Source organism: Pristiophorus japonicus, chromosome 17 (genome assembly GCF_044704955.1).
Source record: "Pristiophorus japonicus isolate sPriJap1 chromosome 17, sPriJap1.hap1, whole genome shotgun sequence".
NCBI classification, from domain to species: Eukaryota; Metazoa; Chordata; class Chondrichthyes; family Pristiophoridae; genus Pristiophorus; species Pristiophorus japonicus.
In genome coordinates this window covers 113630267-113658198 of record NC_091993.1, presented here as the reverse complement: position 1 = coordinate 113658198, position 27932 = coordinate 113630267, and the positions used below count along the sequence as shown (strand labels likewise).

General features: G+C 45.6%; 2 protein-coding genes across 2 annotated transcripts in view; one reads left to right on the top strand and one right to left on the bottom strand.

Annotated features, from left to right (window-relative positions):
- The window catches only part of LOC139228278 (uncharacterized), a 104867-nt gene extending 102585 nt beyond the window's left edge, over positions 1 to 2282 (top strand). The window contains exon 13 of the mRNA XM_070859461.1: positions 9 to 2282. Coding sequence (XP_070715562.1) covers positions 9 to 191 — 183 coding nt within the window. The 3' untranslated portion in view covers positions 192 to 2282. The remainder of the gene's footprint in view (positions 1 to 8) is intronic.
- A 2806-nt stretch (positions 2283 to 5088) lies between these two features.
- LOC139228277 (prickle-like protein 1) overlaps positions 5089 to 27932 on the bottom strand; it is a 129483-nt gene continuing 106639 nt past the window's right edge. Inside the window, exons 2-8 of the mRNA XM_070859460.1 lie at positions 27896 to 27932; positions 26214 to 26327; positions 21453 to 21590; positions 18617 to 18820; positions 16353 to 16539; positions 14255 to 15277; positions 5089 to 5930 (exon numbers count right to left, since the gene is read on the bottom strand). The exon at positions 27896 to 27932 is cut by the window's right edge and continues 144 nt beyond it. Coding sequence (XP_070715561.1) covers positions 5089 to 5930; positions 14255 to 15277; positions 16353 to 16539; positions 18617 to 18820; positions 21453 to 21590; positions 26214 to 26327; positions 27896 to 27932 — 2545 coding nt within the window. The remainder of the gene's footprint in view (positions 5931 to 14254; positions 15278 to 16352; positions 16540 to 18616; positions 18821 to 21452; positions 21591 to 26213; positions 26328 to 27895) is intronic.

Sequence of the window (27932 nt, the reverse complement as noted above, 5' to 3'; positions counted from 1 at the left end):
ATCTACAGATCTACAGGCTGGACTGTGAGCTCTTCGCCATGGTAGCAAAGCAATTGGTCCATGAAGACCCTTCCATTGAGAAACAGGTACAGTTGGCTCTGAGGAGAAGTCTGCACCAGATCGGTGAGCGATGTCTTGAAGAACTGAAGAAAAGCATTGCAGGGTACGATGCTGTGAAGAAATCAAACTGATTATGACTGAACAGACTCGTGACCAAGCGATTACATCAAATTTTGGCACGGGTACATTTTGTTTTAGTATTTCTCTTGCCGATTTTCTCTGCTAAACTTTTTTTCCCTTCCCTCCTGAATCTCTTGGCCTCATCGGTTTGACAGTTCCAGTCACCCTCTGACACCTCACCGTGCCCGCCCCCAATCCCAAGTGGCCGCTGCAGATGTGTGAGCATTAACTGGCTATTCCACTGCAGAAAGCATCAGAGCTGAGCCCAACATAAGGACATAAGAAATAGGAGCAGGAGTAGGCCACCTGGCCCCTCGCGCCTGCTCCGCCATTTAATAAGATCGTGGCTGATCTGATCATGGACTCAGCTCCACTTCCCTGCCCGCTCCCTATAACCCTTTATTCCCTTATCGCTCAAAAGTCTGTCTATCTCCACCTTAAATATATTCAATGACCCAGCCTCCATAGCTCTCTGGGGCAGAGAATTCCACAGATTTACAATTCTCAGAGAGAAGAAATTCCTCCTCATCTCAGTTTTAAATGGGCCGCCCCTTATTCTGAGACTATGTCCCCTAGTTTTGGTTTCCCCTACGAGTGGAAATATCCTCTCTGCATCCACCTTGTCGAGCCCCCTCATTATCTTATGGCCCAGAAATTGCGGTCGGAGGCTTTCCGCAGGCAATTGCCTCCGACCTGGAACATTTCTACGAAAGTACCTGGTGATCCCGGAGCAGTGTGGGATTCTGGTGGGGAGGCCTTCTGTGAAGCGCGCTCCCGTCCTCCAGGTTCCCACGCAGGAGGAGCAGTCACATGTGACTGCTCAGCCAATCGGGTACAGTATTCCACAGCTTTCTCGTTAATAGCAATGGGATCTCCGTATCTACCAGTTCTCATTGCTATTAATGAGGGGGAAAAAACCCAAACAACTAATCGTCATAATAAAAAATAAAACACACCTTACATAATTAAAATTGAAGTTAATAAATGCCTTAGAAAAAAAATATATATTTCCGATTTTTAAAAAAGTTTTATAATTAGGGTTGAAAATAAGCTTACCTTAGTGGGCAGGGTTTTTAAACAATGTATTTTTTAAATTTAATTTTATTATATTTGTGTGTGTTTTAAAACTCTTGCGCCTGTAACAGTAGGCTATGCACCCGCTTTTATCAGGCGCAAGAGGTTTGAGGACATTTGCTGGGCAAGATATGGGTAAATCCCGCAATCTTGCCCTTACAAACGTCCTCGTTCCTGATATGTGTTGGATCTGTCCAGCTCCAGCTTGACAGATCGGAAAAGCCAGTTTTCAGCGCATGCGCATTGTGCTGAAAACTGGCGATGTCTTCCCGGGTCTGTACACACTCCGTACGGATCTGGGGAGGCCGGGATTTCCAGATAAGATCACCTCTCGTTCTTCTGAACTCCAATGAGTAGAGGCCCAACCTACTCAACCTATCTTCATAAATCAACCCCCTCATCTCTGGAATAAACCTAGTGAACCTTCTCTAAACAGCCTCCAATGCAAGTATATAGATACTCACTGAACGAGGCGAGGAGGGGGGGGGGAGATGCCCGGATATATTTTGCACATTTTAAAGGTAACCATTTAACTGGGCTGTTGGGGAAATTTGTTCTTTCTAAGTTGACTGACAAATGTTAAGAGGCAGGAATTAGATCTCCTCAGCTGTCATTTAAAGTGTTTTATACCCTAAAAAAAAAATCAACATCTTATGATGGGTGACATCCTAGTTGTGTTTCTTCTTTGGACAAGACTTTTCAGTTCACTTTTTATATTAAAAAAAAATGTTTATGAAGTAAATGTGTGTTTTGGCACAGCAAGTAAGGGAAGACTAAAGTACTGTGCAGACATGTTAACGGGGCTGCTCCAGAGGATACAATTGTACAATTGGGCTCCGAGAATTGGGGCCAGAATGTCTGGGGCAGTTGGGCGACTGGAGAGAAAAGTTTGAGAAATGATTCCTATTGGTGGTTATTTCAGAGTTGTGCTATATATTCGTATCTCGGACAGATGCAAAATAATTCTTTAAAATTCATCACCTGCCATTATTGTTATAACAAAAGAATAAAGCTATGTTTTTGAAAAATTTGTGACTGTTGAATGATTGAACTATAGCTGTCTGCGTTCTTCCCTCCCACGGGCCCCCAGCCCCCTTTTCTTTTGTTGCAATGGACCACAGGCCATCTGTTTGACCCTCCCCTGGTTTATAGTTCACTGTTCATCAGTCACGAATGGATGTGTTCCCGACTCGAACCACAGAGAGCATTTTCTTCAAAAAATATTGTGCACAGTAATAACTGGGATCCAAGACTGTGGAGACTGTAATTGTTCTCAACTGGCCCAAAAATGCACAGCCTTGGCACCACAATGAGACAGAAAATTCCTGGCCCCCGTATAAACTGATTTGTGCTTTAACTTTGTGTAAGTGGTTTACAATTGGTGCATTGTCCCGAACCCTTTGGATGGCCATCGTCCCCAGTTTATTTGTCTCTCTATCCTCTCTTACCCTCTCCTCCAAATCAATGTTTGCCTTTTTCTCCCACACCTCCCGCAGACACTGCCTCATTCGATGTTTGGTCCCACAGCTGCCCCTTGTACCTTGCGACGGTGATATTCCCTCCTTCCCAGGTTGATGCGCATCTCCCAGAATTGCCTCGGGGGAACTTGCAATGGCGGAGATTTTGAGGGAGAGGAACTTGAAATTACAAACAGCCCAAACAGCCAGGTCACTATTTTTTTAAGAGCAATTTTTTGACCTTTTTAATGTCATTCTTACATTGGTTTACAACAATTTCTTCCATTTCCTTCTGTAAATAAGTTGTTAATTGGCATTCCAAATATTAAAACACATTCTATTCAGCTTATACATGCACCTAATAAGCATAAATAACATCCACAGTAATTAAATATGTATGGTAATGTGCTATTTAGAACACGTGCGTGTGTGTATATAAAATGTTTTATATAAGTAACCCCATAAAGTATGGTATTTGTATTTACAGAGGTTTCAGTAACAGGAGCTTTAGGCAGTTACAGATCAGTAATGGATGGGACGAGAGGGTTATCGTGTGAGGAGAGTTTGTGTAGATTGGGCCTATACTCTCTGGACTTTAGAAGAATGAAAGGTGATTTCACTGAAACAAAGATTCTGAGGGGGATTGACAGGGTAGATGCTGAGAAGTTGTTTCCCCTGGCTGGAGAGTCTAAAACTAGGGGGCATAGTCTCAGGATAAGGGGTTGACCATTTAAGACTGGGATGAGAAGGAATTTCTCCACTTGGAGGGTTGTGAATGTTTGGAATTCTCTACCCCAAAAGGCTGTGGATGATGAATTGTTGACTATATTAAAGGTTGAGATAGATGAGATTTTTGGACTGTAGGGGAATCCAGGGATCTGGGGATCGGGCAGGAAAGTGGAGTTGAGGTCGAAGAACACCCATGATCTTATTGAATGGTGGAGCAGGCTTAAAGGGGCCAAATGGCCTACTCCTGCCCCAAATGTGTGTGTTCTTGAGCTGAAATCTATTGCATCTTGTGTGGCACATTTGGCTTGGACCTTGCACCGATCACACCCATTCCTTCAGTGATGCCTTTAAAGGGATATGTCTTGATGTCCTGTGTGCAATTGGGTGCTCAGACTAATACAGCTCGATGGGTTTTGAAAGCTGCAGTTTCAGGAATGTCGAGTTTACCTGAAGTGTATCTTTTGGGTAAAATCCAAATGGAAACTGTTGGACGCACTGTGCAGGTCAGGACAGGTGGAGGGAGAAACCGAGCTTGACGACCTTTTTTTTGATCAGAAGCGTTAATTCTGTTTCTCTCTCCACCTGTTGCAGCATTTTCTGTCTGTCAGATTTCCAGCATCTGCAGTATTTTGCTTTTGTCTCATTGGAGTGTTGGGTCTTCACTCTGTCACTCTCCGAAAGGCAGTCGGCCATGTTGGGTGGCAGGCTCTGAATGGGCAAGTAGCCCTCTGGCACTTCACTTGGGCAGGCTATTGGACTGCTGGTGAGCCTGATGTCCTTGCCCAAAGAATTCCAGCAAGGGTGAAGCTAAAGTGACTGATTTTAGTGGAACTTGTGTAAACAGGGAAAGAATTACTAACTTGTACAATTGATTGAAAATGGCTGCATAGTTAAATCAAAAAACACTTGGTGTTACTATGGCTTTAGAACCAATGGGTCATTTGGTAAAATCAGCACACAGACCAGAAGGTCCGAGATTCAATCCTGGGCTGGTCCTGATTTAGCGATTCACAGCTGGGATGGGTTGTCCTTTATTTTCCAAGGGTGGAGCGAATCGGCCAACGCTCCCATTCCTGTCTGCTATGACGAACGTGGATGTAATGTATGCCCCTGTGAGTATGCTCACAGGTTTGTGGAGCTGTTGAGTTGGGAGTGGCTTAGCCAGGCACATGATGTTCACAAGACTCAATAAAACCCCAGCCAGTTGTGTTCAGGGGATCCACAATGAGGTATGCAGTTGTAAGCCTGGTGGATGAACTGGTAATGTGATTATTAAACCTTTTGCTAATAAAGCAACTAGTTCTTAACAGCAATGTGTTGCTATGAATTCTTGAGCAGAGTCCACGAAGCAAATACATAACCAGTGGGAAAGTGTGCATGTGTATATTGGGTGTCATGTCCTTAATAGCTCACCAAGAGCCCTTGTCCAGGCTCTCACATGGACAGTAACCATTTGGACAAGATACCAGAGGCAAGGGAAACATAGGCCAGCGATGCAACCACACCACAAACATGGACGGGAAAGAACTCTGAACGTCATCAGGAGAAACCATCTCTTCGGACCGATCTTCCGTTTTAGAATATTTTACAAGTATTCAGTACAGATTTAAATACACAGCCTGGCTGTGGATTGTGTTGAAGAGGCTGTCTAGGAAATGGTGCAGTTTTTGTTCTTGTGTTCTTTCTTCCGCTGTGATTTCCCTCTCGATGCCAGCATGATGTCGGGCACGATGTTGGGTGGCCGAGGCTCCAGACTAAAATGGCAACCGTTGCTTGTTCTTGGCTGTGGGATTGGCTGTCCCAGAAAATAGCCCTCTTCTTCGGAGTCCGAGGAAGAGGAGGAACAGGTGGAGCAGCAGCCATCATCGTCTTCACAGCACAGGCCGAGAAAGTTATTCAAGGTGGTGCTCTGAAGGCCATTATCCCCGGCCCTATAAAAGGCCTGTTGTCTGTGTGACGGCATTGCTTGGGTCTTCGGGCATACCGTGGTCTGTATTAACTGGTTATAATGTTCCAAAAAAGTATTGTTGTTCGCACGCTCCAAAGATCTCTCGGTGATCGTGTGGAGAGCCTCATCGGAACATGACCTCTGAACTCTTCTGGGCTGGTGGCGATGGTTCCGGTAGTTACCTTTATGCCGGTACACTTTCCGTTGCGTTTGCTCACTCATTGGTGTCTGGTGACACCGGTTTCTCTCCCTGGGTTTTGAAACTGTGGTGTCAGAAAAGGTGATTTTCTGGGGTCTAATTTGGGCTGCAGTCCTCCTTACTGACGAGGCGGACTCTGGCATCCACCTTGATTGCTGTGACGTCCCCTCCGGTTGTTTGGAGCTCAACGAATGGAGGGACTCGGTGCTTCTTTTATGGGAGAAAGACTTAAGAATTCCAACGTTGCTGTGTGTTTCAAATTCCTGCCCTGCTTTGCGGTTGTATTCTTGGTCCGAAGGCCTGAAGGGATTTTGCAGCTTGTATTTGCCTTCGCTTGAAGCCCCTTGGGGAAGAAATGAAACCTTTTATTAGAGCGGGCGAAAACTTTTAACTTTAAATATTAAATTCCCTTCCATTTCGGCCCGCATGAGAGAGGCAATGCATCGGTGCACCATTTGACCATTCTGCAGTTGAGGGAGAGGCACAGATGGAAAGTGTGTAAATCTGGAGCGTCAGTACGCAGTTAGAACAGTGAGACTGCGAGCCTGAGATTAGTGCCGGGGTTTTTAATCATGGGAGCAGAGTGGGGACCTACAATAAGAGAACTGTTAGTACGCTGTTACTTAAATCAAAACTGTCTGGGGGGCGCACACACGTGAAAACTAATCTGATCATGCATGCAGAAAACGATTGTATAAATAGACGGTTTTGTGCATGCCCGCAGTCTTATTTAAATACCATGCTTATGGGTGGTTTATGACTGGGGAAAAGATGGTCAGAAAGAAACAACACGCCCAAATCTAATCCTGTCTTTACTACATGTGCACTTTGTCTCTGGGAGTTGTGGGAACTCTGGCTGTCTCTAACCCTATATTGGTGGAGGAGCGACGAGAGATCGTGGCGGAGGTGCGGCGAATGAGGACACGGGGCCCAGAAGAGGCGAGGGCCCAGGGGCAGCACGGGGCAGCCCACACTGCGATATGTGTGCGCGCTAGGTTTGTGCAGCAGAGCAGGTCTCCAGTCGTTCTGGTTAACCCTTGCCACCAGATGTGCAATGGTCACCACATGTTTTTTTTTAAAAATCCACGCACAGGCATCTCCCACTCCTTCATTTAAAGTTCAGGACTGGAATCTCGGGTCCTTCATTGAAACATCTGTGAACTCTCATGGAAGCAAGTCATCCTTGTTCGAGGGACCACCTATGATGATGACTTAAATCAATCTTTAAAAAAAATAGGATTCCTAGCATAGATAATATTGTAAGTTGTAATCAACTTTGCTACACCTTTGATACTGGCATCAGTAGTTTAATACTAACTACCCGCAGTAACTGTAGCTAAACTCATCTTTAATATTTAAAAACTCAGTTCAGGGTGACCTTAGTTCCACTATCTACTTATTATATGCACCTTAAATTAAACTGTGTTAAAGGTTTTTAAAAGAAAACTAACTCCAAAAAGATTCTGAAAACTTAAAAGTACTGTATATGTGAACTCTAAACTGAAGTTAATGTCCAGATACAGAGGAATCCTTCTGCAGTTATAGATTGATTTGGCCAGTAGCCCAAATCATCGCAATGAGTGTGTCAGCTGTGGCTGAGTGGGTAGCACCCTCGCCTTGGTGACCGAAGGTTGTGGGTTCAAGTTCCCCTGCAGAGACTTGAGCACATAAATCTAGGCTGACACTCCAGTGCAGTGCTGAGGGAGTGCTGCACTGTCGGAGGTGCCGTCTTTTGGATGAGATGTTAAACCGAGGCCCCGTCTGCCCCCTCAGGTGGATGTAAAAGATCCCATGGCAATATTTCAAAGAGGAGCAGGAGAATTATCCCCAGGCCAATATTTATCCCGCAATCAACATCACTAAAACAGATAATCTGGTCATTATCATATTGCTGTCTGTGGGAGCTTGCTGTGCACAAATTGGCTGCCGAGCTTCCTACATTACGACAGTAACTACACTCCAAAAGTACTTCATTGGCTGTAAAGCACTTTTGAAATGACCGGTGGTTGTGAAAAGTGCTATATAAATGCAAGTCTTTATTTTATAGGAGCAGGAGTAGGCCATATGGCCCCTCGAGCCTGCTCCACCATTCAATAAGATCATAGCTGATCTGATCTTGGCCACAACTCCCCTTTCCTGCCAGTTTCCCATAACCCTTGACCGCCCTAGTGTTCAAGAATCGGTCTCTCTCAGCCTTGAATATATTTAATGGCTCAGCCTCCACAGCTCTCTGGGGTAGAGAATTCCAAAGATTCACGACCCTCCGAAAGGGTATTCGTCTCAAATGGGCGACCCCTTATTCTGAAACTATACCCTCTAGTTCTAGATTACCCCATGAAGGGAAACATCCTCTCTGCATCTACCCTATTAAGCCCCCTCAGAATCTTTTATGTTAAGATCACCTCTCATTCTCCTAAACTCCGAGTACAGGCTCAACCTCTCATAAGACAACCCCTTCATCCCAGGAATCAACCTAGTGAACCTTCTCTGTACTGCCTCCAATGCAAGTATATCCCTTCTTAAATCATCATCAGAGGCAGTCCCTCGAAGCGCGGATAACTTGCTTCCACGCCAAAAAAAGGATGGGTTCAATGAAGGACCTAATATTCTAGGTCCTGCACTACATTCTGAAGGGTGGAAGATGCCCGTGCGTGGAGTTTTTTTTTTATAAACGTGTGGTGGCTGTTGCACACCAGCCACCACATGAGCTTGACAGAGCCAGGTCTTGGTCCAGTGGCAAGGGTTAAATAAGGAGACAGTGGCTTACTGGTGGCTGTTTCTCCGAATCCAAATCAATGGTCCATTATAAAAGCAATTTTGCGTCATCCTCGGGCTCCATTGACAGTTAACGGCGATTAGCACAAAGCAAAATGCCATGGCTGCTACAATTAGCAGTTCATTACCAATTCCATTACTAATTCATATGCCAGATCATGCAAGATTAACGAGAGTACAACTGAGCCAATTGTCTTTCAGCAATAGAGTACTGCCACTTAATGGAACAGCACCTACCACTAGAAACAATCATGGTATCAGATAAGCTGTGCTTCTGGACAGCTCATTATAAGCAACTGATGTTCAGTAACAGACTCCACCGCACTCATGTATTAGCTTGATGTTGGATTTGTTGGGTGGGCCACATCGTCCGCAAGCCCGACACGAGACTCCCAAAGCAAGCGCTCTACTCGGAACTCCTACACAGCAAGCGAGCCTCAGGTAGGCAGAGGAAATGTTTCAAGGACACCCTCAAAGCCTCCTTGATAAAATGGAACATCCCCACCGACACCTGGGAGTCCCTGGCCAAAGACCGCCCTGAGTGGAGGAAGAGCATCCGGGAGGGCGCCGAGCTCCTCGAGTCTCGTCGCCGAGAGCATGCGGAAAACAAGCGCAGGCAGCGGAAGGAGCGTGCGGCAAACCAGACTCCCCACCCACCCCTTTCCTCCAACCACTGTCTGCCCCACCTGTGACAGAGACTGTAATTCTCGTATTGGACTGTTCAGCCACCTAAGAACTCACTTTTAGAGTGGAAGCAAGTCTTCCTCGATTTCGAGGGACTGCCGATGATGAGGGATTTGTTAATTTAAAAAAAAAAAATTAAAATAAAAAATGTGGACAATCCGAGCTTGCATTTATATAGCGCTCTTCACGACCAATTACTTTTTGAAGTGCTATGGTGTTGGTAAACACAGCAGCCAATTTTCACACAGTAAGATCCCACTTAATAAATTGACCGATAATCGGGAATTTCCTTGGGGTTTCTCCCAATCGGTTCCCATAACTTTGGTGAAAGAGTGGAGGCATCCCCGGATAAACCGCGTAAGTGGGATTTCCCCCAATTGTACCCGAGTTATGGTGGCTCATTGGGAGAATCGGAGAAATTTCCCAGCAAATCATCCCCTTTGTCTCTTAGTCTCTTCTGCCTTCCACCCTATCACAGACCTTCCCTTTTGTTCATTCCTCCCCTCCCCCCTTTTCCCTGTCCGGACACTTGCCTAAAAACCTGTCACATCTCTAACTTTTTCCAGTTCTGACGAAGAGTCATTGACCTGAAATGTTAACACTGTTTCTCCCTCCACAGATGCTGCCTGACCCGCTGAGTATTTCCAGCATTTTCTGTTTTAGTTTCAGATTTCCAGAATCTGCAGTATTTAGCTTTTAAATCTGTCTATGATTTTGGTTGAGGCATAAATATCATCCAGGTCACCATGACAACTCCCTTACTCCTTCAAATAGTGCCACGGATCTATTATGTCCATTTGAGAGGGCAGAATGGGCCTCGGTTGAACGTCTCATCTGAAGCAGTCATTTCCAATCACTAACAATATAGTGTAACAGAGCTCCTTATGACAGTAACATTTGTACGTTATTGGCTGTAAAGTGCTTTGGGATATCATCATCATAGGCAGTCCCTCGGAATCGAGGAAGACTTGCTTCCACTCCTGAAGTGAGTTCTTTGGTGGCTGAACAGTCCAATACGAGAGCCACAGACTCTGTCACAGGTGGGACAGATAGTCGTTGAAGGAAGGAGTAGGTGGGACTGGTTTGCCGCACGCTCTTTCCGCTGTCTGCGCTTGATTTCTGCATGCTCTCGCCGTTGAGAATCAAGGTGCTCAGCGCCCTCCCTGATGCACTTCCTCCACTTAGAACGGTCTTGGGCCAGGGACGCCCAGGTGTCAGTGGGGATGTCGCACTTTATCAGGGAGGCTTTGAGGGTGTCCTTGTAGCGTTTCCGCTGCCCGCCTTTGGCTCGTTTGCCATGAGGGAGCTCAGAGTAGAGCGCTTGCTTTGGGAATCTTGTGTCTGGCATGTGGACTATGAGGCCTGCCCAGCGGAGCTGATCGAGGTGTGGTCGGTGCTTCAATGCTGGGGATGTTCGCCTGAATGAGGACGCTGATGTGAAAGGCACTATATAAATGCAAGTCTTTATTTTTTCTTTCACATCCTTATGGATATTAGCAGAGGATGGTTGTCCACAGCTGGATCTTGTATTATTTAATCCTCTTGTCCTTTTGGAGCTAGGAGCTAGTTTACTTCTTTGGATCCACAAGGCCGGGGGGGGAGGGGGGGGGCAGGGCAGTGGGCGGGGAGAGGGGTGCATTCTGGTTTGCATCTTAATAATTGCTGTGCTTCAGATGAGGAATATAGGAATAGGAGGAGGCCATTCAGCCCCTCTAGCCAGTTCTACAATTGAAGCAGATGATGTTTGATCTGCGATCTAACTCCGTATACCTGCCTTTGACCCATAACCCTTAATACCTTTGGTTAACAGGAAGCTATCCGTCTCCGATTTAAAATTAACAATTGATCTAACATAAGTTGCGGAAGAGAGTTCCAAACTTCTGCCACCCTTTGTGTGTAGAAGAGTTTCCTAATTTCACTTTTGAAAAGGTCTGGCTCTAATTTTTAGACTATGCCCCCCTAGTCCAGAATCCCCAATCAGCGGGAATAGTTTCTCTCTATCTACCCTATCTGTTCCCCTTAATACCTTGAAAACTTCAATCAGATCACCCCATAACCGTCTAAATTGTAGGGAATACAACCCTAATTTGTGTAATCTCTCTTTGTAACTTAATCCTTGAAGTCCGGGTATCTTGCTGGTAAGCCTATACTGCACTCCAAGGCCAATATATCCTTCCTAAGCTGTGGTGCCCAGAACTGCTCACTGTGCTCCAGGAGTGGTCTAACCAGGGCTTTGTACAGCTGCAGCATAACTTCTACCCCCTTGTATTCTAGTCCTCTAGATATAAACCCATTAGCAGGTTTGATTATTTTCTGTACCGGTTGATGACATTTTGATGATCGATGTACCTGAATCCAAGTCTCTTTGGATCTCCAATGTTTTTAGCCTTTCACTATTTACAAAGTACCCCGTTCTATCCTTTTTAGGGAGTGCCTTTTTTCTTTATCCTTCAGCATGTCATAATTATTCAGCTTTTTCATTGATACGTTACTCTTCCAAAATTGATCAAATTAAAAGTGGATCAACAAAAGGAAGACTTGGATTTACATAACGCCTGTTACGACCAGCGGACACCTCAACCTTCTAACTCAGAGACGAGTGTGTTACCCATTGAGCCACATCGGACAAGCTCAGTAAGTAATGGTTTCACCCGAGAGTGTTAAATGAAAACTTTTCCCTCCATGGAGAGCTAATATGGGCACGCGTGAGATGTACTTAAATCATTAATCAGTTACCAGGTTTGAGCAATAGGTGAGGATTGATCAAGTGATGGATCGCAAACCATTCAATAGGGGCCAGTTTGAGGGGGAAAAAAAATTGCCAAGAAAATAATATATACAAATGTGGATTTGACATTATTATACACAATGGGTATAAAGAACAAATTAAGATATAGCATGGTGGCAAAGAGAGACATGTACAATTGATTGCAGTCACAGGCCCTAACCTCAAACAGTTGAATTGAAAAATTGTCTGATGTTTCCTCCCTCTGCAGTAGACCCTCCCCGAGGCCCACCGAGGTACGTTTCTGGCCTTGATTTAGCCCACCTCCAGCATGCAAATGATTCTGGGGCTAGAACATCAGCCAGGCTCAAGGCAGAGGTCCCACCCTGCTGGACATGGCCCTCCGTTGGAAAGCTTAGGCCAGCGTCTCTGTGCTGGTGTCAGTGCATCAAAGTGGGACTTCTGTCCCGCTGTTGATCTCTGCTCTGGACCCCGCTGAAGTAATCTAGGGTCAGGGCAGGGTCAAAAGTTTCTCGAAGGTGCCAATTGGTCCTCTGCATACTCTCACTTTTCAGGCCAGTTCCTAAATGGGCACAACTTCCACCTTTGAATTGATCTAGACGCCAGATTTTTCCTTTATGTATGGATTGCAGGCATAAAGGAGGCAGGAGTCACAGGAATCTGAGCATGGAAAGCTATCCTGTAAGCCACACCTCCCTGTGACATGGGGTGGGGGGCAGCGGCGGTCATGTTTGGGATGGACAGACGCTCTGCCTGCCCCAATTCCAAAAAAAGCTTGCATTAATTTAGCATCTTTCACGATCCAAAGTGCTTTATTGGCAATGAAATACTTGAAGTCACTGTTGCATTGTAGGAAATGCAGCAGCCAATTTGCACACAGCAAGGTCCCACAGACAGCAGTGTGATAATGATCAGATAATCTGTTTTAGTGATGTTGATTGAGGGATAAATATTGCTGGGGTACTGAGGATAACTCCCCTGCTCTTCTTTGAAATAGTGGCCATGGGATCTTTTATGTCCACCCGAGAGCGCAGACGGGGCCTCGGTTTAACGTCTCATCCGAAAGTCAGCATCTCCAACAGTGCAGCACATCTCAGTACTTGCACTGGAGTGTCAGCCGGGATTTGTGTGTTCAAGTCCCTGGAGTGAGACTTGAACCCACAACCTTCTGACTCAGAGGCGAGAGTGCTACCCACTGAGCCACATCCGACACGTTTTGCGGCAACTTTTCTGGGTATAAATCCATTGCTTCCATATTTCCGCCCACTAGACCTCTTGCACTCAATTTAAGCCCCTTCCCAGTCTGCCTTAGGCTCCGGAGAATTGTGGGACCACTATGTTTAATACTTATTCATTAGCCTCAAAGCATAAGTGGCAGTACTCGGTATACCCAGGTATGCTTTGTGAACACTACACCCCTGTAAAGGTAGTGGCTGAACTAAGGGAGAAGCACAGCCAGGCTCGAGGCTCTCTGTACATGGTGATCACTGGAGAAAGATCAGGAGGAACGGAACCATGGCTGTATTTCCCTCCCAAGCCCAGGGGTGCAAACTGCATCGTCTCTGCCAGTGTCCTAACTATGATCAACTAACTTGAGAGACTGGAGATTGAGCTTCGGATCTTCCTGATCGGGATGGTTACATAAGAAATAGGAACAGGAGTAGATCATACAGCCCCTCGAGCCTGCTCCGCCATTCAATAAGATCATGGCTGATCTGATCATGGACTCAATTCCACTTCCCTGCCCACCCTCCATAACCCCTTATCACTCAAGAAACTGTCTATTTCTGTCTTAAATTTATTCAATGTCCCAGCTTCCACAGCTCGGAGGCAGCAAATTCCACAGATTTACAACCCTCAGAAGAAATTTCTCCTCATCTCGATTTTAAATGGGCAGCTCCTTATTCTAGACTCCATTAGTGGAAACATCGTCTCTGCATCCACCTTGTCAAGCCCCTTCATAATCTTATACGTTTCGATAAGATCACTTCTCATTCTTTCCCCTCCAGTGTATTTAGCTACAACAACAACTATTTATATAGCATCTTTAACATAGTGAAATGTCCCAAGGCGCTTCACAGGAGTATTATAAGAAAAATATCTGACACCAAGCCACATAGGGAGAAATTAGGGCAGGTGACCAAAAGCTTGGTCAAAGAGGTAGATCTTAAGGAGCCTCTTAAAAAAGGAGGAAATAGAGGTGGGGAGGTTTAGGCAGGAAGTTTCAGAGCTTAGGAGCTAGGCAACAGAAGGCATGGCCACCAATGGTTGAGCGATTATAAATTGGATATGCTCAAGAGGGCAGATATCTCAGAGGGCAGGGGGGCGGGGTTTGAGGGGCTGAAGGAGATTACAGAGATAGGAGTATCTGTGGGTGGAGTGGGGAGAGAGCGGAGATGAAGGGAGAGAGTGGAAGTCATTCTTTGAGAGATGTTTTATCATTCCTGCATTCATTTTATTACCTGCAATCTGGACAGTAGCCAAGGAATCCTGCTGGCTTCTTCCAATTTTCTGTTCTGTCATCTTGTCTCGCAACCTCTGTGGTGAATTTTCCGACCATGCTTTCTGATCCTGTGTAGGGTTTTCTGAACCAACTTGGACATCCAACCATTGATTCCGCTTACCCCGAAAGGATTGGGTGGAGCTATCCCTCACGTCCCCTAGTTGGCCTCCCTGTTGGATGCAGTAAATGTCCAGCTGGTGCTTGAAAGCCAGGCTTTGATCAAGAGCCAAAGATTCCGTAGCCACCGTATTCTCCATCCTTTGGCCTTCAACCGGCCAGACCTCATGCCCATTACTACTTAGGGACGGGTCAATGACTTTCATGGCATTTTCAAGTCCACCTTTCAGCCAATTAAAGTTACATAATGTCGCTGAATGGTCATTTCTTTGGCCCGATTCTTGATTAGAGGTCAAGATTTCAACCTTGAGGCCTTTTTCTTTCTTGAGATGGCCGCCCTCTGATGGCCACGCCTCTGTTCGCCTTGCCTCGTTTTGAGGCTCGGGGCCTTTTTTCAACAGCTCGTATTCCATCTGCCAGTGCTGAAGTTTCACTGAACTCTTGCATCGCTTCTTGAGCTCCAACACCAGATCGTCTTTGCTGCCAGGTGTTTGGTCTTTGATACTAAGGCTGTCCACATGTTGCAGAATACAGTCCGTGTCATCCACGGGTAGTGCTTCAGTGGTTTGGCTGTAGTGTAGGTTTTGTGGTGATGAACTGCTTGAAGCGTTGTTGACCCCGGGGTCTTCTCCAAGGCTGAAAATACAACTGGATTCTTGGGACTGTGTTGACTGAAAAGCAGAGTCAGAGGAATCTGATCCAACAGGCTCTTCGACTTGGCTGCACGTTATAGAGCAGAAGACTTGGCCATGTCTGGAGGTGAAGGTGCAGCCCAAGAGAGGCTTCTTACATTGAGCGCAAGAAAAGCAGGAGCTGGTTGCATGCCAGTGCTGACCACTAAATGTTATTTGTCCATAGTCAATACCTGTTGGTTTAATGGCACAAGATTGAATGTGTGGCTTGAACATGAAATTAAAAAGATTTTCTAAACTCAAGGTTGAGAACATGCAAATCAGAAAAAAAAGTGGGAGAAAATGCAACATCCATCGACAACTGGCTTGTTTTTAAAAATGGATTTATTTGAAATCTTCCCCCAAATGACCTCATTGAGAAACCCGTCTGAGATTATTTTGAAGGTGAAAATAGTGTAAAGTTGAAAAGACCAGATTGCTGAAATCCTTTGGATCAATAACTGCCTCTGCTGCTACCAATTTAGCTCCTTTGTATCTCTTGTACAACAACATGTATTTATATAGCGCCTTTAACATAGTAAGATGTTGCAAGGCATTTCACAGGGGTATTACAAGACACAAAATTTGACACCGAGCCACATAAAGGAGATATTAGGGCAGGTGATCAAAAGCTTGGTCAAAGAGGTAGGTTTTAAGGAGCGTCTTGAAGGAGGAAAGAGAGGCAGAGAGGTTTAGGGAGGGAGTTCCAGAGCTTGGGGCCTAGGCAACAGAAGACACGGCCACCAATGGTTGAGCGATGATAAATCAGGGTTGCTCAAGAGGGCAAAATTGGAGAAGCGCAGATATCTCGGGGGGTGGGTGGGGCTGGAGGAGATTACAGAGAACGGGAGGGGGGAGGCCATGGAAAACAAGGATGAGAATTTTAAAACCAAGTTGTTGCTCAACTGGGAGCCAATGTAGGCCAGCTGTGTGTTGGTTTGATGTCTTTTCCATACCCCGTTCTGAATCGTGTTGGGACTACTTCACTTTAAAGGTGGCAATATAAATGGGTATGATTGTTGTTGGTCTCAGTAACAGATCCATAATTATAGCATTAGCACTCATTAAAACAAAAATATCCCCTCGAACATAAAAAGGCAGACATGCAGAGAAAGACTGAAGTTTTAATTGGACGGTTTGATTATATCTCAACAATGCATTAAAATTCCAGTCTGGTTCTTGATTTAAGACAGTTGGGAATTTTCTTTCGTTATATTCACTAATTAGCTCTCTTGCCTATTTTGGATTTTTCTTTTTTTATATACTCACTAATGATCTCTCTGCAGCTTTCGCAGTACTCTGCGTAAAGGGTCTCAAAGCAGCCGCAGCAATATGGCTGCCCTTCCTTCATGATGTATTTCTGTCCTCCAAGAATTGCCTCACATTCAGTGCAGCTGAAGTGGTCCATATGCCAATACCTGCCTTCTGCCTCCGTGCACTCTTCAGCAAAGATCAACTGCAAGGGTCATAGAAAAACAACCATTGTTAGTATCACACTGTAGTAATGCTCGACATTCCCCCTGCAGGGCCAATATTAACCCCCCCCCCCCACCAGGTCGGGCGAGACGACGACGGGGGAAGAAGATGGTGGAATTCACGCAGTGCTCCCCCTTCCTTTCTTCCCCCCCCCCCCCAATTTTTACTTGTCTGAATTTGGGGCCCGGGAAAGCCACCTGTCCCAGAAGAGCGGGGGCCTAATTGAAATGGAGGGGTCGCATCCCGATGACATCACTGTGACACACAGGCCATTCTAACTGTGGACCCAACTTTGGCCCAGTGTGCCAACCCGCCAGGAATACTGTGGGCCTCTCCTGCTCCTGGGCTGCCCCCCCTGCCTGGCCCCCCCCCCACCCCGCCGCCTGCCCCCCCTGCCCTGCACCCCCCCCCTGCCGTGCCCCCCCCCCTGCCCCCCGCCCCCATTCACTGGCAGTGAAGCTGTTTCCAGCTGCTTTAGGTGGGAATCAGTGTTGGGGCATGTAAATGAGGCCCGAGGGTCCGAATGGTTCTCTCTCCCTGCCCACCACCCATTTCGGCCCTCCACACTCTCGATATCCACCCAGTTTTAAAATCAGCCCCTAATTTCCTTCAGATTGCTAACCCTTAGAGCACACGTCATTGCTCTCAAGCCAGAGGTTGAATCACTGAATCCTGATCACTATAAAAAAGGGGATTAGTGAACCAGATGGGTTTTTAACGACATCATGGTTACCATTACTGATGCTAGCTTTTTAATTCCAGATTTATTTAATTGAATTTAAATTCCCCAGCTGCCGTGTCCGTGCCGTCTGTTGTCTAGACCTCTCTATTCTCCTTCAAGGCGCTCCTTAAAACATACCTCTGATCAAAAACCTACCTCTGAACTCACATTTCCAGATTAGTCCAAGCCTCTAGATTACGTCCAACAACATAACCACTATGCTACCGTACCTCAGGCAATGGTAAAATGACTTGTCGACTGCATTTGACCAATGCTCCATACTCAAAAGCTAATTCAGCAGTGTGCGTAAACAACTGTTCCCAGGGCTGGATTAAGGGCCTGGGGCAAACTGATCCAAATGGGCCGATAGTTATGTTTGTTCATGTTCATTACATATCTGATTCGGATTCTGAGTATGAAAACATAGGCCAGTATATTCACCAATGAAAGCATATATTCTGTAAATCAAGTAGGTATATATTTTGGTTCTGGTAACATTGCAACACTAGATTCCTATACATATATGCAAATAGTAAAGATCCTGTCTCTGCAAAAACAGGTATGTACATGTTAGGCCAATAAACAATATTTTCCTCAGTTTTGTTTTTCCTCTCTTATTGTCTATACTCTTCAACCTAGTTGGGAGGCCTTATATTTTTTTCCCTACATTTATTTGGTGAACCTGGGGCTGCAGCCCTATGGTTAATCCGCCCCCCATTGCTCCAAAGTGAAGGAGGCAGGCAGCAATTGGCCAGAGGGAAGTCAAAAGGAGAGCAATTCTGTACAACAACAACTTGTATTTATATAGCACCTTTAACGTAGTGAAACATCCCATGGCGCTTCACAGGAGTGATGAGAAAATAATTTGACACCGAGACGCACAAGTAGAAATTACACCCTTGGTCAAAGTGGTAGGTTTTAAGGAACGTCTTGACGGAGGAAAGAGAGGCGGAGAGGTTTAGGCAGGGTGTTCCAGAGCTTGGGGCCTAGGCAACAGAAGACACAGCTACCAATGGTTAAGAGATGCTCAAGAGGGCAGAATTAAAGGGGCACAGGTAACTCGGAGGGGTATGGGGCTGGAGGAGATTACAGAGATAGAGAGGGATGAAGCCAAGGAGGGATTTGAAAATAAGGATGAGAATTTTGAAATCGAGGCGTTGCTTAACCGGGAGCCAATGTACGTCAGCAAGCGCAGGGGTGATGGGTGAACGGGAATTGGTGTGAGTTAGGACACGGGCAGCCGAAAATGAGAATTTTGAAATCTCTGACAGTAAGACTTGAGAGTGTGATGGAGGAACATCAAGTAGAAAGGAAGGGAATATGGAAAGCCACTCACCTGGTCACATGACGCACAGCGTGGTTTGAAGAGGTCAGCGTGATGTCGGCCGCAGTATATCTTTCCGTCCTGGTAAAAGTAAATGAGGTCCACCAGGAGTTCCTGACACGTGATGCAACCAAAGCAGCACGGATGCCAACAGGTGCGGTTCCCAGCTCTCTGAGCAAAGACAGCAACATCTCCTCCATTTATCTTCCCACTGCACTGCAAATACAGAAAGATATATAACAGCAGATAAATCTTCCACAGGGCCCCTTTGACATTAAAATAATCATCCTGGTTTTCAGATTCCTCCATCGACTCACCCCTCAGCCCTACAACACCGCCTCCCCCCACCTCAACCGCCCCCCCCCTCCCCCCGATGTCAGCGCTCCTCCAATGCTGGCCTCTTGAGCATCCCCGATTTCAATTGCTTCACCACTGGCGACTGCCTTCTGTTGCCTAGTCCCCAAGCTCTGGAATTCCCTCCCTAAAACTCTCCACCACTCTACACCTCTCTCCTCTAAGATGCTTCATAAAACCTCTCTCTCATTTGCCCCAATAACTCCTTATGTGGCTCGGTGTCAAACTTTGTTTGATAACAACTTGCATTTATATAGCATCTTTAACGTAGTGAAACACTCCTGTGAAACGCCTTGGGACATTTTACTACGTTAAACGTGCTATAGGAATATCTGAACCTATAGGGATGGGAAAGTGATTCATTTTGATCAAATTTATGGGCAGCTTTTTCCAGGCCTCGGGTGAACCTAACCTACGAAATATATGCTGCCATTGCATTTTCATTTTAACGGCTATCATTTGTGAATCCGAATCAACAAAATGGGAAGTTGTTGGCCTTCATAGCTAGGGGATTTGAGTATAGGAGCAGGGAGGTCTTGCTGCAGTTGTACAGGGCCTTGGTGAGGCCTCACCTGGAATATTGTGTTCAGTTTTGGTCTCCTAATCTGAGGAAGGACATTCTTGCTATTGAGGAAGTGCAGCAAAGGTTCACCAGACTGATTCCCGGGATGGCAGGACTGACATATGAGGAGAGATTGGATTGACTGGTCTTGTATTCACTGGAGTTTAGAAGAATGAGAGGGGATCTCATAGAAACATATAATATTCTGACGGGACTGGACAGGTTAGATGCAGGAAGAATGTTCCCGATGTTGGGGAAGTCCAGAACCAGGGGACAGTCTACGGATAAGGTGTAAGCTATTCAGGACTGAGATGAGGAGAAACTTCTTCACTCAGTGTCGTTGACCTGTGGAATTCTCTACCGCAGAGATTTGTTGATGCCAGTTCATTGGATATATTCAAGAGGGAGTTAGATATGGCCCTTACGGCTAAAGGGATCAAGGGGTATGGAGAGAAAGCAGGAAAGGGGTACTGAGGTGAATGATCAGCTGTGATCTTATTGAATGATGGTGCAGGCTCAAAGAGCCGAATGTCCTACTCCTGCACCCATTTTCTATGTTTCTATGTTTCTATAACATTCCCCCAATCCCTACGTAGCTTTAGCTTTGTCCGCTCCACCCCTTGATCAACAACATTTACACAGCATTACAAGTTTTGGGTCCAAAGGACTGACCTAAATTGCCAGGAGTGAATTAGGTGGAACAACTGGGAGGTGACTGAGGGGGATGGGGTGGGGGGGGATCTCCTGGAGATATACAAGATAAGGAGGGGCGAAATTCAGTTATGCCCCATTTAGGAGCGGTAACCGAGGTGAGACTTCTTGCGCCAGTCACGAAATTGGGGTTACTGCCCCCAAGGAGGAAGGGAAGCCCAATGTCAGGGGCTCCACTTCCTCTCGGGGCAGCAAGCGCACTCATTTGGCAGCGTTACACAGCCTCTCCGCCTAGCGCTGGCGCGAGCTCTGGCCATTAAAGGGGCGGGCGCACTGCAGTGGGGCGAGGGGCCTCCACTATGCCACCGGGGAGGTGGGGTGCTGTGGCCGCAGCCTGGCACAGAAGCGGTGTGCCGGGCTGCACCATCGCAGAATTGGCAAATGAAAGGCTGGCCAAACAAAAAAAAAAGAGCGCGCACCTCCCCTTTACTTTCCACCACACGAGCGGGTGCGGCCCCCGACCGTCGAGGCTGACATCGCTAGCGGCGACCTCATGGGGCATGACCCAATTTCCAGTGCCGGGCGAAAACAGGTCACTGCACAATGACAGTGCCCCCTCGGGGCGCTAACGGGAGATGCAAACGGTGTGACTTTCTGCCCCATTAAGTGGTAAATGGGGAATGTTGCTGACAGTTTGATTGTGATAGTTGGACAGGGGTTCAAACTGCAAAATGGCAATTTTAGCACGAATGTCAGGAAGCTCATCACACTGAATGAATACATGGAATAGACTTCCTGATAGGGTTTTCGCCTCCCTCTGCAATCATTGAAGAGATGAAGGATTCTGTTGCGGGGGTGGGGGGGAAACTGGAATTCCTTTTTAGCCAGGTCGCGGGTTTGGGAGGTGCTGCCGAAGAAGCCTTGGCGAGTTGCTTAAAGCATTAGTAGATGCAGGGCATCATCGCAAATGGTCTAAAACAGCCTGTTAGACCTGAATTTGAGGATTACACTGGCTTTAAATTGAGCTAGCCAACAGATAGCGTGGGTTAAGGAGAAACTGCCTAATCTGTGCCATTTGTAAATAAACCCTCTTCTATCCTTTGCTCAACGCCCGAATAATACTGTGCGTTATATATTATAACCCGACTAATACTGCGCGTTATATATTATAACCCGACTAATACTGCGCGTTATATATTATAACCCGACTAATACTGCGCGTTATATATTATAACCCGACTAATACTGCGGGTTTCAAGGTCACGCCCTCTTTTGGTTTACCTTTTCACAAAGTGCTCCGGTGGCAGTTAAAGGAAACACTTGAACAATTCCGCGTCCGAGGGCCTCCCTCTTCCGCTGGCCGCTGAACACACGCAACTCCCTCTTCTCCTCTTCGCCCAGTGACTGGCAGTACTTCTCCTGCAAGGGAAAAACCCAGACACACAGTCAACGTAATTGCTTTGTATATTCACAGGGTGCAACTGAAACTTCAGCAAAGGACACGAGGGTCTCCCAATGAACCCCAATCACTGCAGTACTTTAAAACTGCACACTGTACAGTGAGAAAACAACGGGCGAGTTACAAAGCACAGTGAATCTGAGAGAGGTATTCTGGTGATGTTCACAAAGCCATGCAATTGAATTACAGTTTATGCTTCAATCCTGGGTAGTTACTGTACTTAATATAGGCTGACAAGCAGTTATAGATTTTAAGCACTAGTTTGAGCAAGAAGCAAGTGGGTGTTAACATTGATTGCAATAGTTGTCCTTAAATGAACATGGGAACAGGAGTAGGCCATTCAGCCCCTCAAGCAACTTCCACTATTCGGTTAGATCATTGCTAAACGCAGAAAAGTGCTAAATTTTGGCAGGAAGAATGAGGCGAGGCGATAAATTAAAGGGTACAATTCTAAAGGGGGTGCAGAAACAGAGACCCGGGGGGGGGGGGGGTTGGGGGGTTATATGTGCACAAATGGTTGAAGGTGGCAAGACAAGTTGAGAGTGTGTTTAAAAAGGCATGCGGGGTTTCTGTGCTTCATTAGTAGGAGGCACAGAGTACAAAAGCAAGGACGTTATGATGAACCTTTATAAGACACTGGTTTGGCCACAATTGGAGTATTGGTTAGGATCTGGAATGCACGGCCTGAAAAGGTGGTGGAGGCAGATTCAATCATGGCTTTCAAAAAAAGGGAATTGGATAAGTACCTGAAGGAAAAGCATTTCCGGGCCTCTGAGAAAGGGCAGGGGAGGGGGACTAGCTGAATTGTTCTTGGAGAGCCGGCATGGGCTTGACGGGCAGAATGGCCTCCTTCTGTGCTGTAACCATTCTATCATTCTATGATTCTATGACTCATCGAAACTTCAACTCCATTTACCTCCCTTCGATCCTTGCCCCTTGATGCCTTAACCTCAAAAATCTGCCGATCCCAGCCTTGAAAATTTTAAATTTTGTACCAGTAAAGTCTGCACTGATTGTAACAGAACACCTTCCTGAAATACATTGATAATTGTCCTTTTGTACATGTGCTAGGGGTTTTACTGCCGATTACATTCTACGAACCAATTTAAGTGTGAGCGATTGCTATAATAAGCATTTATGTTTAACTACCTAGCCATATAAGCTTACATTTAGATTCTCCGTGGTAATCTTAGCTTAGGAGGCGAGTTCGTGAAACCAAATACTCTTTATTAGTCCTTTTGCAGCTAACAAGTAAACGGTTGTAATGGTTTTGAATCTTTTAATTGGTATTTTGAGTTTGCCATTGTTTCGCATGGGAACAAAAATAAGAACATTAACCCTTTGTGAAACGAAGTATCATTCCGAGATCGTAGCCCCAAATTACTACAAGAGCGATTAGAGTTTTTCTTCTCCGATTTTCTTCCTTCTTATTGGTTCCATCGGTGCCTAGCACCCTGCTTTCTCTCTCCCAAGTAGTCACTCTTTGTCTAGTGGTCTATTGGCCTAGACATTGGGCTAGATTTTAGGCCTTTCAGGGCGAAAAGTTACCAGCCGGGAATAGGTTGCACTCTTAAGGAATTTGTGCCATCTGGGCCCTGCGTCAGGAAACTCGAACTAAAGTGTCGGGCCGTGAGCGCTCAGAGAGGGGTCTGGGAGGGGAGAACACAAAAACATTCCCAAAACATTACCCACAATACAAAATTGCTAAAAGAATAGAGAACACTCGCACTTACCTTTACAGCACTTTATCTCACCGCCGCCAGCATGGCTGAACCGCTCTGGTTTCCTCGGCGGTCATTGCGAGGCACGATTCCAGGCGTGCGAGTCGGGTTGGAGTCAAAACTCGGACGGTGTTGCAACGAGAGACGTTGCACACCCGGCGCAGCTCTTCCAGCGCTGCCGCAAAACCCGAACACGAGGATCGCGACCGGACCTCGCCGTCCCATTTCACGCTGCTCCGGGGCGAAACCCGGAGCGCAAAGGACCGGAAAATCCAGCCCAATGAGTTTCCGTGGACCATGGAAAGCATCTCGGCCGAAGCCAATACTCTCTTCGTCTGGCATCAGACACTCGTGCACACCCTCTGGTTTTAGCAGAGGTCACTGGCTATCAATCAGGAGCAGGAACCCAGGGCTGGTTCCCTTCCGACAGACCAAAAGCAGTTGTTGCATGTCCCAACAGCTGCCCCAGATGAGTAATTGAGAATCCAAGTTAGGGTCCATATGGCTTAGTATTTATTACACCGGAAGATACTCTTTAGTGTAATACACTTGCCTCTGAGTCAGAAGGTTGTGGGTTCAAATCCCACTCCAGGGACTTGAGCACAAAAATCGAGGCTGACACTCCAGTGCAGTGCTGAGGGAGCGCTGCACTGTCGGAGGTGCTGTCTTTTGGAGGAGATGTTCACCTGAGAGCAGACGGGGCCTCAGTTTGACGTAAAATTTCGAAGAAGAGCAGGGGTGTTATCACCGTTGTCCTGGCTAATATTTATCCTTCAATCAACATTAAAAAAAAACATTATCAGGTCATTATCACATTGCTGTTTGTGGGAGCTTGCTGTGTGCAAATTGGCTGCTGCATATTTTACATTACAACAGTGACTACACTTCAAAAAGTACTTCATTGGCTGTAAAGTGCTTTCAGACATCCGGTGGTCGTGAAAGACGCTATATAAATGCAAGTCTTTACCATGAGGCAAGGGGGGGGTGAGGCGATTATTAAAGATTGATTTGCATTCAGATTACTTAATTGAGATCCCAGTCAATAAATATTGTAGCTACTGGCTGGCCTCCCTTGGATCAACAAGGATTGCAAATGGACAAGTTCTTTGTCATTCTGTTACGTTCCTTTAAAAATTAACCAATGGAAAATTCATTTCTTTTGAAAAAGGAATAGAAGTTGTATTCTAGAGTAGTTTTGGTTCCGGTCTCAAAATGTTTTAGACACTAGTGTGGGGGAGAAGTATTGAGGTACCTCTTTTAAAAAAGGAAAACGGGAAGAATGTAGATGAAGACCCGTTAACTAAATGGTCGTCTCAGAAATGGCTGGTCTCAAAGCTGCAGGTTCCCGCTTTTTCTTTAGGAGGGTGCTAATTATGGAGAAAGACCGCAGGTTCTCCACTTTTTATTGGAGGTATTATTCATCTAAAACATTTCTCATTGTCATTTTTCCCCACAAAAGAAGACCAACTGCACAACTTAGAAACAACAAAGTTGTGAGTAACTTTAAGAAGGAAAACCTGTGGACACTGGAAATACACAACAGCTGGGCCCTGAAAAAAGCTTTCTGTCCAAAACGTCTTTGAGGCTAGAGGTCCTGCTGTATATTTTCAGAAGATACTGTTCTATTTCAAAGTCATGGTAAGTTCACTTCATTCTGCCTCACGAGTGGAAGAAAGGCTTATTAAACATTTATGACATGTTTATACGCTAAATTATTAGTTTAATTTAAACTTGGTTGTAGTTTTAAGCCAAGATGAGGGAGAAGGGTACAAAGGTATGGAGGAGAGTGAGTGGTGTAGAACCGGTCAGGCTGGAGCACGACTTCAAATTAAACTGTGACAGTACAACAAATGGGCACAGATTTAAACTAGTAAACAGTAAATGTAGGACTGATATCAGTAAGTTCTTTATGGAAAGATTGATCAAGACATAGAATGGTTATCTGTTTAGGGTAGTGGAGGCAATAGCTGTGGGATCATTTAAGAAAGCTGGTTAGTGTGATGGGAAGACTAGGGCAAGAAATAACTTGCATTAATATAACGTCTTGCACATCCTGCATTTTTGAAGTGTAGTCGCTGTTGTAATGTAGGAAACGTGGCAGCTAATTTGCACACAGCAAGCTCCCATAAACAGCAATGAAATAAATTACCAGATAACTTGTTTAGTAATGTTGATTGAAGGATACATATTCATCAGGACACTGGGAGAACTCCCTGCTCTTCTTTGATTGTGCCATGGGATCTTTTACGTCCACCTGAGAGAGCAGACGGTTTAACGTTTCATCCAAAGGATGGCTCCTCCGACAGTGCAGCACTGCACTGTAGTGTCAGACTAGATTGTGTGCTCAAGTCACTGGAGTGGGGCTTGAACCCATGACCTGTGACACAGAAACACGAGGACTGTCACTGAGCCAAGGGTGACATTTTGGATCAGGTTGGCGTTAGCTAGGCAGTGATGGGCACAGATTCTTCACAGTGGGGTAGATCGTGACTTTGTGTGATAGCGTGAAATGAGTGATAGGTGGATCGGGAGCTTGTCGAAGTCAATGGAAATAAAAATCAGGAGAGATGCAAGACTCGCTATTGCCCGTTTTACACTATTACAAAGTCAAGATCCTAGCCCAGTGAGTTCCTGATCCTGGATGTGTTTTATGGAAAAGGAATGGCTGCATTGGTAAATGCTGCAATCTGAATCAGGCGTGGACCTCGAAGAGGGAACAAATAAGCCTGTGATACTTTTTCGCACTCTTGTCCCTGCGTTTTAAAAATAATTTGGAAGTTCTTTACACGTAGGTGTTTAACCCTGTGAGGATAAATTCCTCAAGAGTTTATCATACTTGCGTAGATTTACATCGATACTTACGTCATTATCGTGGGGCGGAAGCTGGTATAGGAGCTGTTTAATACGGAACTTCTCTCCAATGCTGTTGACATATGGGATGTTTTCTTCTGGTAGACAGAGGAAATATTGGTGCACCTGTGTGTTTAAAACCATCACCGTCATTCCTCAAAATAGAAGAGTCAGCAAAAAACGGCATGGGGACAGGGGTTCATTGATAAGAGGAGATGAGAAGAGCAGGTTAAAAAAAAACAACAAATGAAGGCAATATTCTGAATTTACTTCTGGAACAGATTCCAAATATCCAGAACGAATTGCACACTACAGGGCAGTTATATCAGTTAGAACATTATTTCAAGTTGAATGGGGCTCCTGCAGGTTAATCTATAATGCACCATGGAACAATGTGGTCACACCGCATGCGACATTGTGCAATTTATTATGGATCTGGATCGGAATAGACAAAGCTGCAGCATTACTTCCAGCAGCACATAAGATCATAAGAAATAGGAGCAGGAGTAGGCCATTTGACCCCTCAAACCTGCTCAGCCAGTCAATAATATCAAGGCCGATCTGATCATGGATTCAGTTCCACTTCCCTGCCTGCTCCCCATAACCCTGATCACTCACTAATCTGTCTATCTCCCCCTTAAATATATTCAATGATCCAGCCTCCACAGCTCTCTGGGGAAGAGAATTCCACAGATTTACAACCCTCAGAAGAAAATCCTCCTCATTTCATTTTTAAATGGGAGACCCTTATTCTGAGACTATGCCCCCTCGTTTTACTTCCCCTACGAGTGGAAATACACTCTCTGCATCCAACTTGTCCCGCCCTCTCATTATCTTATATGATTCGATAAGATCATCTCTGATTCTTCTGAACTCCAATGAGTATATGTCAACCTCCTCATCTCCGGAATCAAACTAGTGAGCCTTCTCTGAACAGCCTCCAATGCAAGTATATCCTTCCTTAAATACGGAGACCAAAATTGCACGCAGTACTCCAATACTCTGTACAGTTGTAGCAGGACCTCTCTGCTTTTATACTCTCTCCCCCTTGCAATAAAGGCCAACAGTCCATTTGCCTTCATGGTCGAGAGCCGTATCAAAGTAATTGGACAACACTCGCTGTGGGTGCAGTGAGTCACTCGTCGCAGAATAGAAACATAGAAACATAGAAAATACCCAGCCTCTGACCTGCTCTAGTAGCAATGGTATTTATATGGCTGGTCCAGTGGAGTTTCTGATCAATGGTAACCCCTGGATGTTGATGGTGGAGGATTTGGTGATGGTAATGCCACTGAATGTCAAGGACTCCATTACTTGGCACTTGCATGGTGTGAATGTCACTTATCACTAGCATTTACCTACTAGGGAGTTAATGATCACTATGTAGGTTGCCCTGTATAAACAAGCTATAAAAATAAAAACAAACAAGGAAACATCTTTAAAGTACAAGAAAAGCCAAAGTAAATCTCTAGTAACTTGATGCTAAGGCTCTGGTTACCCCTCTTAATTCAATATTTCTGAATTTAAATTATCCATTGAAATCAGGCAAAAACGCCACTTGTGCCATTTCATTAAAATTGCTTCAATCTAAAACTAGATGATCATTTGAATTTTTCCAGGAGCAAAAATCGACTTTAAATTAACAGTAGCTGGAACTTATTTCCCCAAGTACCTGGTATATAGGTTCTACTGACCTGCTCGGGTTTGAGTCCTGGGGGAACCCATGCATAC